At 34.4% G+C, this 12841-nt stretch overlaps 1 protein-coding gene across 4 annotated transcripts; it reads right to left on the bottom strand.

The window, feature by feature from the left end:
* Positions 1–11520, bottom strand: LOC101254299 (choline/ethanolaminephosphotransferase 1). Of its 4 annotated transcripts, none has more exons than XM_069297550.1 (21): positions 11392–11520; positions 11221–11286; positions 9762–9952; positions 9127–9136; positions 8984–9034; positions 8396–8473; positions 6311–6386; positions 6150–6172; positions 5971–6071; positions 5385–5479; positions 5149–5217; positions 4745–4814; positions 4335–4398; positions 4215–4255; positions 4058–4142; positions 3691–3753; positions 2387–2445; positions 2212–2264; positions 1851–1923; positions 1596–1640; positions 1–1500 (listed from the first exon to the last, which is right to left on the bottom strand). In XM_069297550.1, the coding sequence occupies exons 3-20, from the start codon at positions 9896–9898 to the stop codon at positions 1619–1621; spliced, it is 1170 nt and encodes a 389-aa protein (XP_069153651.1). In that variant the 5' UTR covers positions 9899–9952; positions 11221–11286; positions 11392–11520; the 3' UTR covers positions 1–1500; positions 1596–1618. The 4 variants fall into 4 exon arrangements, with proteins under 4 accessions (XP_069153651.1, XP_069153652.1, XP_069153654.1 ...); XM_069297552.1 differs by having other exon boundaries at positions 1454–1568; positions 1613–1640; XM_069297551.1 differs by lacking the exons at positions 11221–11286; positions 11392–11520 and adding an exon at positions 10673–10733.
* Positions 11521–12841: the final 1321 nt, after the last annotated feature.

Here is a 12841-nt window from a genome sequence, read left to right as displayed (position 1 = left end):
TAAAAAAGAAGAAGGTAAACTTTTACAACTTTGATCACGTATGCCTGAAGTTGAGTCAGTAACTAAACTTGCAAATTTATATACATTACCGCTATGACTTAAATGGTAATCCCAAAATCGACTGTTTGTATACATATTGGGCCTTTTTGAGTCCTAAATCCTAATTTGTTGGGTTATTTAGACGAGAATTGATACATGGGCTAATCAAATCAAATTAATGGGCCAACCAAAAATCCCAAGGCCCATATAACACCCCTATCTAAAAGAGTAACCTTTTAATCAAGAACACAACCAAACAAGAATCCATTTTTTTTCCCACCATGAATGTCCTCAAACTTCACTACAATAGCAAATTCTCTTCAATTTCTGGGAATTTATCACCCCATTCATCTTTTTTAGCACCCCATTTCATTTTTTTGCCTACCCACAAACCAAAAATTCTGCCTTTAGTTCTTAATTGTTCTCTTGACAGTTTTAAGCCAAGAAATGTGAAAGGTTCAACTGTAAAAACCCAAATTTGGAGTGATAAAGAAGAGGAAAATTCAGAGGAGTATGAGTACTTAGCTCCAGATGGGGTTGTTTATAAGAGGACTTTGAGACTAGTAGAAGGTGCTATGTTTGCTGCTGTTTCAGGATTGGCTTATCTATTGAGCAATTCTCTTGCTATTGAGGTACTTATGGTTCTTGGAATTTTGAAATTTGTGGGTTTTTTGTTGTTGTTAGTTTGGTGTAGTTTATGAATTACTATTGAATTTGGTGCAGTAAGGGAAGTCCATCATGTAATGTAGTACTTGAATAATACAATCATGTATGTTACTAGTGAGAATGGAACTAATCAAGGTGAAGAACTGTTTGATTAAAGAAATGTGGATTTAATTATGGTGAAAAATTGTTTTGATAGGAAAAGAGGGTAGCTTTGATATCAATAGGGGCATAGGTATGTCTACTGCCAGAGACGGATCCAGAATTTGAAGTTTATGGGTTCTTATGGAAATCTCCCTCTGTATATGTGATAATAATCGGGTTCGCAGTTGGAGAGTTGCAGATATTTAGTAGAACTCTTAATACATATAAGGGATTTAGGAAAAAGCTACTTGGTTCACGTGAACCTTGTAACTTAGAAGTTAGGTCCACTCCTGTATGCTGCCAACATCCAAGCTTATGTGACTTGATTAGTTGAGCTTCTATTTCTTTAACTATTGATACTTGGCTCTGTTGGTGGTTGCAATGAATTTGTGGTATTGTAGCAAAAGAACCAGCCAATTTAGGGAGCATTCTGTATTTTTGTTGGCAGTCCACCTTAAGTCGATGACTTTGTTTGATGTTAAGTGATTAACTCAGACCTGTTGCATAATAGTTTAGTTTGTTTCCAGTTTCTAGTTTGTGTTATTGGTCATTTCTTGCTGGTGGTTTTGATCTCCTAAAAGGAAATTCGGCTTTGATAAACTGTGCATTTTTCGTGTCCTTGCTGCATCTTCTCTATGCCATCGAGGTTGAAAGCTAGAAACAAGAAGATCACAACTGTATCATACACTAATCGAAGGAAAATATAACCTCGAGTTCATCAAGATCGAGAAAAATGTTTAAAGGTGTACCAAAAATTAGAGCGCAAAACGGCTCAAGCTTCTTTCCTTGTTATCCTGTCATTTAAAAGTGAAAAGCATTAGGACTGGAAATGTTATTAAAGGAAACTGGATACTGAAAAATGGTTCTTGGATCCTTGTAACAAACATCAGATTGATTGATTTTTATTGAGTAGAATGGGCACTCTACTCTAGATATTGTGCTGGAATCGAATAATATATAGTTGCACACAGGGTACAAAAAGAATCGAGCACAATAGTTCTCACCTGAAACAGTATATCCCGAGTGCTGATGTGATTTCATGTATAACAGAAGTGGCAAAATGCAGATAGAGTGATACTGAACAAGATGGGAAGAAATAATAATAATCAGCCAATAATTCATAGGGGTTACAAAAACGACAAGATAAAGACACTTGATCGGAGATCTCTTGATCAAAAGTAGAATATAGAGCAGATGTATTAAATCATCAGCTCTCACGATTGGCTGACCTATCAATTTATTCTTCTCTACCTTGATTGCCAGAAAAGAAATGTTTGCAGATTCAGCAAAACTTAATTTTTTTCAAATATAGCTCAACAAAACAGCATATCATATCCATCTGAATCGCTAAAGCAGATGTAATACCTGAGTATGCAGTGTAAGCCAGAAGAACCCAGAACTCATCAACCATAGGAACTCTGCAAGGAAGAGATAAATACAAGAATTTCGAAAAAAGAATATTAGTGATATGTGAAAGCATACTCTCCATAAGCTGGTACGACTTAAATTCCTTGAATGAATGAGACTGGTTTCAACTTACCCATCATTAAGTCTGGCAGTGAGCGCATTTGCAACGGCAAAAGGTAGACAAAGCAGAGACTGCAAACATAAAGTTATATTTCAAAAGCACTGAAACCACAATACTTGAAACATCATCTATTTACTTGTCTTCTTGTTTCAAAAAATTGTTCTCTACCATACTATCTGATTTAATATTCAATGGAGACATCATCAGCTTCAATGAAACAACACGGATTCTCTGTCAAGACCAACTCTGAGGATACAGTTCTCCAACTCATACACTTGCGTGGGTCAATTAAAAAAAAGAGATGGTTTTACACGTTTTTGTCAGAATGTTCTGAGGGAGCTGAAATGTTACCCTCTGTATTACCTCACACAACACATTGAAACTTCACTGTTTCTCAAAAGATCACTTTAACTATCCCACGGATGGAGTTAATTAGATTTTATGTAAGCCAGCATATTTCCAGGTGACCACCAAATTCAATTGGTTTGTTCCACTACTAGACTTTAACTGCAGAACACCCTCAACATTCCCTATAAATCCCTCCCCAAGGACCTCACATCATCTCTGCCCCCAACTATTCGGCTAATATCACTGCTGCTCCTAATCATTTCTACAAATTGGGATGAAAGATTTCCGAAGCTGAGTTAAGGTGATTGGAGGCATGCTGTTAGGGGTTGAGAGTTGTGTGCAGAAGGTGAATGACTGCAAGCTCACAAGGTCTGATTTTTTTCTGGTTTCTTTTGTTTTACAGGTGAGAGAGGGTGAAAGCAGCTTAGGTATTTCAAAGACAGAAAAGGGGTGATTTAACCTACCAATATTTTAAAACCTGACATAACAGAATGCAAGACTTCAATGAGAATCGCACCTACACAGCAAATGGGACTAGGTAGACCCAATTGCCAAATCCAAATGCAAGTAAGATCGAAAATGCAAAAAAGTGCAAGTTATTAAGCCTCAATCAATCTAGTTCAACACAAAAATGGTTGCTTATTTTATTCTTTTTCCTCCTTAAAGAGCCTATTGGAATAACTTGCAATGGAGTAAAGAAGTTCATTACTAGAAAGAGCCACAAGAATGTGTGTGATGGAACCCAAACTATCTGGTTTTTTCCACAGCAAAATACATCTTCTCTTAGATGAAGTAGAATAGGAGTTATTAATCAAGGATATAGATGTCAGACTCCATGGCTGAAATTTTAAGTCATAGATATCAACTTAAAGAAAAGATGGATTAGTTTAAACCAGATGATTTCTAGACAGTTGGCTAATCTAACGACGTTATAAACTTAATTTAGCACATCAAAAAAAGCAGCGTACCATGCACATATTTGTTTTCAGACCCTTGGGTTCATCACACAGGTGAGCCAAAATCAACCTTCCCTGCAGACAAAACCGTACTTAGAAACAATTTAAGAACTTCAAATAGATTTTGAGCAAGGCAACGGTTCAAGTAGAGCAATAGATGTGATTCAAGAAGGCCATAAAGATCTGCAACTACTCATTTGTGCATGTATCTTCAGGAAACAACTCATACTCAATAATTGAGATGACATAACATCTAAGAGAGCAGAAAATGTCGGTATACAGAAATTATCAGCTTTCTGGATATCTTATGTTAGAATAGGTTGCACAGCAAGAAAATGTAAAGATGCATAAAACTAAAGGCAAGAAGGAGAGCAATAACCACAAGAAATCCAAATGTAAGCCCAGTTCCCACTACCACAAGATGAGGATAGTTCTTCATTAAATTAGATGGAGATAAGTAGTCCCTGCATAACAACCAATCCTAAATACCATGATATGGTATCAAAAATAAATAGTATTCTGAAAGTGAGAAATACCACAGAAGCACTCCTCCCAATAGAACAACAAATGGGTAAAGCTGTCAACAAGAGAAGTGAAATTATTCAACAATGACTATAATCACAAATCACATATTATAATCTAAGAAACGCACTTACCATGGCCAGCGCCCGCGGCATGCTTCCTTTTGTTGCCTGAACAACCTTATGAACATTGTTAATACTGCCAAAAGAATTGAGGTTAATACTGTTCAACTAGTCTTAAATGTTACAGCAAACTATAATAGCTAGAATCCAGAATCTCTAGATGATGAATATGGAAGAAGTAGCCTATGCTTTCACCAGAAAGGTGAAACGGCGCAAAATAAAGTTTAACAATTCAAAGAGATGCAATACTACAATGCTATTGATGGACATTGCCAAGAACTGTAAAAATGATAATTGTTGACTATGCTAATAAGCCATTTACCATGATCCGATAAATAAAAAATGTCTATTTCAAGTCCATTATCAGAAAGAATTATGGAAGAAAAAGGAAGAGATTCATCAAAGTATGAAAAATTACTCACTTGCAATAGACTGTTGGAATAACAGCAAAAACTACCATCAGGAACAACACGGCTTTATTGGTCGGAATTTCTGAAATCAGGATCATAGGAGTAAGAATAATAAGAAACACTAGTATCAACTTGGGAAAAGATAGGAAACATAGTCAATATCCATAAATAATATGTATGGAAAGGCTCATGGAAGCAACAATCATCGGAAAGCAGGTATAGAAGTATAGAGTTCACAAAGCACAATATGAACTATACAAGTACACAAATATCATATTAGATAAAGTACCTCCGATCAATACTCAGCACTTCATAATACAGAGAGAAAGACACATAGACGGGCAGAGAGAGACACACAGAGGGTTGCGGAGAAACTTAAAAGCTAAAAACAAAAGGACGCTTTATGCAAGCCTCACCGTTCAGAAATGGAACCCAACTCACGAGAGGCATAGACTTCCCAAACGGCTGAGCCCACCACTCAGACCCTGAAATTATGAATTGTCAAGCTGTTAATAAAGAAAACTGGTAGAATGTGCACAAAACAATAGACCGGGGTAGCCAGGAATGAGGGAGGACATCAGAAGGGATGTCCTATTGGGAAGTTTCACGTGTATCTCAAAATGAGGTGGGAAGAGAGAGAAACCAAGCTTACCCACTAAAGCTGTAAAGAAATGGCTGAGATATATCAACATGAGACCCTCTGTTGGTCCATTTACTACCGGAAGAACTAGTGTGTTGGTGAAATAGCTGCAAAAGGGAGCAACATCCAGAAACAAGATTAAATCAAGATACTAAAAACACACATAAAAACTAGGATGAGACATTGATCCAGATATCTATCTCATAAAGTTTTTTTGCCTTGACAAAGAAATCAGTTGTTTCCAGCTTTGAAACTTGGGAGCAAATGCGCCCTCCCTCTACCCTTATCCACTTAAATACAAGACTTGGTTAACCAGCTAGCATTCTAACTTGTGATATGTGCCTAGCCACCAACCACATATCCCCTGTTGTATTACCTTCGCCATTGCACCAAAATCCCAGGGCAATTCTTTCCTATATAGTTTAAACAAATTATCTCCTAAATCCATGTATCTTGTAGAGGTGTTGAGCTTATTACTATTCAAATAGCTATTGCAACTGATGCACGGTATTTGATTTATACTTCAGCTTACTAATCCACCCTTCAAATATATTAAGCCAATATATCCATAAAACTAAATATACTGATAAACACCTACCTTTCCCAAGTAGCGAAGTAGAAAGGAACAGCTGATATAACCCAGAACCAGAAAGCATCCCGTCCACACATAGCAGTACTCCCAAAAGCCAAGGCTTCGAACTGTTCATATTAAACACAAAATTGTAAGTCACAAGTCTTTCCAGGGAAAGAAAAAGGATAATTGAAAACAGGACATACTGCACATGCAAGCGCATCACACCCTGCAAATTGTGAAAGCCAAGACATCTGATTAGAATCATAGCAAAAAATTTAATCAGAATCACGGCAGTTCGCACACGCGCAACTTAGAGAGAGAATAACATAAAAATATATAAATGAATAAGGAGAGAAACAATCACCATGATCAAAAAGCTCTCCTAGTGGACTAGAGGAATTTGTTCGTCTTGCTTGTTTTCCATCAACAGCATCAAACGTCTACATCCATTACGAGTCCAACCAAACAAAACATTCAAAAAGGAACTCCAACAGAAGAAAAAACCAATATATTTCATTATGAAAGCCATTCCAAAGAAGAATAATGAAAGGTCCAGTTCAATGAAATAGCCTTTACTACCTAAGGGCAGCAGCACCAAAGACGATCTAAAGTCAGAGATAACAATATTTTGGTCCATCCAACAGTTTCTCAATACTATGCACAAACTTAGTGGTAAGTTGCTCCGAGATAAGCTCAATGTTGCATAGTTCAAAGGCCATACAATATGCAAAAATAAGGGTAACCTAAATAATAAACTGAACAGTTACATCTGTTAGTTTTATCTTCTGCCACCATCCCAGTAACAAGCAAGTAGATCGACCTTGAAACAAGAACACTTATAACTCGGCTATAGAACAAGCTTGTATCTTATATTTGTTACTTTCTCTTCATAAAAAAAATTCTCAAGCCAAACTCAAAGGACAACTCCCCTATTAGATAACAAAACTTGACTTTAAAATGACAGGAACACGATGTGAACCCTGTTCCCAGTAAAATACCAGTAGTACGAAATGAAATGTCCTATCAGTTAGAAATCTGTGGATATTCATTTGAAAGTTTGCCTCTTGTAATTACTGTTCCATTTATAGAATTAAAAGAGATCTCAGTTCAATTTTATCATCTCCCTATAAACTTTTTAAACAGCAGAACAGAGTTGATATAATATGGTTCATGTTTTCTCAAAGTTGAACCAATTAATTCAATCTTGAACAAACTTACAAGGTCTAAACTTATCAGATTTCTTTCACAGATGTGCATTAGGGATTGGGACTTTCAAGATCTCAGATTTTTTAAGACAGTAGCACATAGGAGGCTGGCAAAACAAAAGATCATAGAGTGCAGACTTGATTTCTATTATCACGTCAGTTGCAACCAAAATTACTTATATTCTGACGAGAACTAAACATAATGAGACAGGCCTTTGTGGTCATCAGAATTCATCTGCAAAGATCTATGTTGAATTCTTATACCTCATTTTCAGGCCCCATGATGATAGAACTGAATTAGTAGTTACATCAGGAGCATTGACTCTTTTATTTTCAATATTTACCTAGGTTAGATGTCTAAACATTCAAAAAATACCAAAAGTGAATACTCTCATCAGTGCATCAAAAGCGAATACTCTAATCGGTGCATCACAAGCGAATACTCTCATCAATGCATCAAAGTCGGATACTCTCAGACCTCTAACAACTACAAACCACACATAATGACAGTTATGCAGAGAAACCATATGCCTCAACTCCAATGCTTCCCTTTTTTGTGTGTGTGTGATTAAAGGTAAAATTCCTATCTTACATGGATCAACCTTGTTGTAACTAGATCGAATGACTCTGACATGGGTGGGCTATGATTCTTCAAAATAACAGGGAAATTAACATAAAAATGTTATACCCATGCCAAATACTTCAAAATACCAATAAAGGATAACTGTGCATTCCAGAGTCATGTAACATAGTCAAAATCACATGACATAAAGATTAAAATTGTCCTCAAATGCTACTACTAATAACCAATGGAAAAATACAGTCATAAAAGAGCATTCTATATGTGGTAATGAAACAAGTGATCCTCAGATACAAGTTTATCTAAAGTGTCGCTTCTAGACCAACACAGGATGTGGTAATTGGATCACGCACATGTCGAGGCAAAAACAATGGAAAACTAAAAGATTGGACCGTGCCCTCAAAAACTTACTTGTAACAGCCTATGTTTCCCACCGATCCAAAGTCAAAAAAGTTGAAAATTACACCTAATGACACCCGTTATCCTCTATGTTCACCAATTTAAAATACACTAAAACACAATTCTACGTACAAATTAAACATGGAAATCAAAGAGTACATACCTAGTTAAAATAATCATGACTGCGAAACACATATCGACTATCAAAACATTATGCTACAAGAACAAATTGAGAAGATCAGGATGGTGGCTAAGACAGGCAAACCTGATACAGAAAGAGAAGCAATCCATGCGCAAAATTAACCCATCTTGGAGGAGGTGAATCCAACAGTGGAGAATAAATCTGGGGAAAAGAATATCCAGTAAGAGAGAATTAGAATATGCAATTAAAAATCTTTTTAAAAGCAAAAGCACAAACAATTAAATGTTGCACTGTATGGATGTGCCTGTGGATTCTCCTGAGAGCACTTAAGACCCCGACATATTTAGTGAGAGAGAGTCTGTTATGTAGTTAAAGAAAGGGGTAGAGGAGGCAAGTAAGTTCCTTCCTACAGGTAATAGCTTGCTTGCTGATATGAGGTATAATGTAGTGGGGAAACCCCAGTATGAAGGAGAAACAGTACTAAAGGTTGAGAGAAAAGTAACCTCCTGAAAGGTCAAGAGGAAAGAAAAACACCATTCATGAAGATATGGTAGATTCAACTGAAGGGAGAAACTTCAAAACAAGAAGCAGGAAAAACCAATGCAGAGGCTGAAGAAAATATCCCCTTTCAACTAGGAAAAAGTAACAAAAACCATCTACTAACAAAAACTTCAATGGATAAGTGCTCTAGAAATACAAAGTCCAACTCACATATCCGAGCAACGCAGATGTGACCAAGAACAAAAATCCTGTAAGCGTAATCTGCAACGGAAGTTATTTATCAGACCTCGCAGAGAATACATTAATGAGAAAATAACATTGCAACAAAAATTGTAGGTTACAGAAGGACGTACCATATTCGGTCTGGGAAAATACAGAACATGCACACCAAAAAACAACGGTCAGTTTAACTTCGGAAACAGAGAAAAAGATACAGCATGATAACCAAGCTAAGGCCATTATCTATTAATTGTTAAAACAGGTAAGAAATTCATGTTAGATTATTTATTCTGGTACCTGATGAGTATACACTCTGTGTGTGTGTTATATATATGTGTGTATGTAAGTATGTAAGAAACTGCATCAAAGCCTATTATAACGTCACAGAAGGAAATGGTCTATGCTTTCCCAATACTCCCAAAGTTTCCATAGTTCATTTATTTTATTATTGTCATTATCATTAACTTTGACATTAAGGAGGCTGTATGAGTGGCAAAAAGTTTGTCTCAGTACCAAGATCCTGAAAGCTTTATTTCCTTCATTTCCTTTTGATAACGATAATCTCCCCCCCCCCCGGGAGGTCATAAAAGAAACTCCAGTACTCCAATTTGCCAAATGACAGCAAGACTCTGTGAGATCACTAAAGAAGTAAATAATGAATTACATTATACAAGATATCACTACACAGAACACAAGAAATTTAAACACCCATAATTTGTAGACATGCACAAATTGCCAAGGAAAAAGGAATCAACAGAGAAAAACTTACGGCATCCAAAGGGGGAAGAAATTGACGCAGCGACTCCAAAAGGGTTGCAACACATACTTCGCAACATAGGAGTGATCCACCCCACTGTATTTGTACCTATGAAGGGCTTGCACTCCATGAGCCCCTATGTAACCCATCCTTCCTTTACCTCCTCTTGCTCCCTCTGAAATCACCTATAAACCAATTGGAATCTGCACAAAAACACTTGGGTTGAAGTCTCTAAAACCAATACAAAAGTTAACAGAAACACAAAATTGATAGGGACTATGACAAGCATAAAAGCGACGACCATATGACAAATTTTATAAAGCCACAAAAAGTGAACAGAGAAAACAAATTTGAACATTCACTCTGAAAATGAAAGTAGAACCACACATTCGAAGGTTGTAGAATCATGACCAACTTTCACAACCAATACTAGAGTAAACAAAATAAAATTGAATAGGGACTCAAAAAAGATAGGATCTTGAACATTTAATCATAGAAAAAGTAGAAATATGAAAAGGGTATGCTTGGAACTGCAATTTATGACAATTTTTTTAAAACCAATTACAGAGTTTAGAGATATAGAACAAATTTGACAGAGCAATCAAAATAGAAATATGAAAAACAAAGTTAGCAACACAAAAAGGGCATGCTCACAATAACAGCAACAACAACAACAACAAACCAAAATATTCAAGAGCAAACAAACTTGATGGGTACTATCAAAATAAGATTTTGAACATTAAATCTATAAAATTAAGCCTAAATACGAAAAGGGTATGCTTAAGATGCAAGAATATGACAAATTATCGATAAACAATTGATGGGGAAGCATCAAGATGGATTTTTGAAGATCGAATCTAGGAAACAAAGTTGAAATACCAAAAGGGTATCTTTAATAATGCAAAGATTTGAGAAGAAATAACCATTCTTAGGATAAAAATTGAAACTTTAGATAGATTCTGCAAAATCTAACTCATCTCTGTGCAAAAAGAACGCAGGGGAGTGATCCTTGGAGAAGCAATGAGCAAAAACAGAGAAAATTGAAAAATGGATGTGTGTTAATTTAACACATTAAAAATTAAGAGCAAATATACATTTATAAAAAGTTAAATAAAGCATTAATTGGCACTCATTTATATTTACAAATAATATATATTAAATTATTCGGATAGTTTGTGTTTTTACTTTAAATTTTCATATAAAAAAATCTCAAAATTGAGGGATATTGACAATTGAGGAGGGTGGGAGCGTGGGAAATTTCAGTTGATATTTAATGTTTATATTAGAAGTCGATTAAATTCAAATTCGTATTAAAATTCTCATATTTAAAATAAAACGACTTACTTATTATTTCGAAAAAAAAAAAAACTTTATAACCTAATATTGGTATTTGGTTCATATCCAAAAAAACGTAAATTCCAACAGTTTTTCACAAAATTTTCATAACGAAAACAACATTCATCATACTTACAATATAAATTTTTGATGTTTGTTCCAAATCCAACTTTTCCCAAACGAATCACAATCTTCCCAAATCCTACACAAAAATCAAAACAACAATCAATCAAATCACACAAACAAATCCATCATCAACATAAACATACATCAAAAATCACAATTCATCGAGAAAAAAAATACTTACAGAAAATTCTTCGAGAGAAACCCTAGAAATTTGGAGGAGAAAAGAGTAAACAATAAGCTTTAAATTTGTTTCACACAGAATTCTCGTGAGCGTTTCTGAGAGGCAGCAAGTTGGTGCTGAGATATCATGATTGGTCCCTGTATTTTTCGTTTAATTATATTTAAGTCCCTATACTTGCGTGGAATTTTCGCCCACATATTAAAATGACGATATTACCCTTAGATATCGACAAAACGGTAGGTATGTGGCTATGACTAGGAGTCTTATTAAAATAAAAATTTATTTATTTACCGCAAGTGACCTTATATTTAATTTAATTCCATATTAAGAAATTTAAAAGTTGTTGAAAATTTTTCATATATTTCTTTTTATGTAAAAATGGTTAATAATCTAATTTTTTTTTTCCAACTTGGAAAATATATTCATGATTCATTGCTAATTATTGAGTTATAGTTAGTCATTTATTATTTTTCCCCTTTTATTGAGTCATTTATTATTTTTCCCCTTATATTAAATTGATTAAAAAAAATGAGAGTAGAATAGTCTAGATTAATATCATAGTTAAATTATAAATTAAGATGAATATTATTGTATTATGTTGTTTACATAGTTATGACCATGTTTTGAGTTTAAAATATGTATAGGATTTTACGGTTTATTGATGTGAATAAGTAATACATATAATTTTAAACATAATGTATTTTAATGAATTAATTTGTTTGTTTTTGTAACAGATATTCAATAATATGTACAAAAATCTAATAGACATATTTTATTATTTGAGTGTCTAAATAAAATTTATAAGTATCATTATCGATCATATGTGTGCTTTGTCCTGTGGTTAGAGATTTGCGTAACTACTCCCTTTGTTAAGATATTTTTCATGATAAATAAAAAATTATTGATATATAGTTAAGTCGAGTTTTAGTGATTTTTAATTAAATTTACGTCATGTGATCACAAGTTGAGTGTTGTGATTTTTTATTTGATCAACTATGATAATATAGTTAGCATAGTTATATATGCTCTTGTATCTATCTTGAAAACATATAGCGATTTTGATAGATTCTTGGTTCAAATAAAACATATAAAAACTTGGATATATAAAGCAAATACTAGTAAATAAGTCATAACAAAAATAATGGTGAACAAGGTAATAATAACAACAATAACATATAATGTGATAAATGAAGCCAAGACAATAATGAGATCGAAAAATAAGGTAGTAGGACGATAATCAAATCAATACTTATAAGGAAATTTTGACTTTTTAATAACTTTCTATTTTAATCCTCGACCTCTAAATCTACCTATTAGGTTCATGTCCTCTGTAAGTTGTAAATATGTCATGTCTCATCTAATTTTTTTTCCACCATGTCTCATTTAATCACGGTAGTTTTTTCAATACTTCGGTCAAGCATAATTAGGTCAAGTATTGAAAAAACTACCG

This window comes from Solanum lycopersicum, chromosome 5, assembly GCF_036512215.1.
Source record: "Solanum lycopersicum chromosome 5, SLM_r2.1".
Classification (NCBI taxonomy): domain Eukaryota; kingdom Viridiplantae; phylum Streptophyta; class Magnoliopsida; order Solanales; family Solanaceae; genus Solanum; species Solanum lycopersicum.
This window is presented reverse-complemented; position numbering and strand designations above follow the sequence as displayed.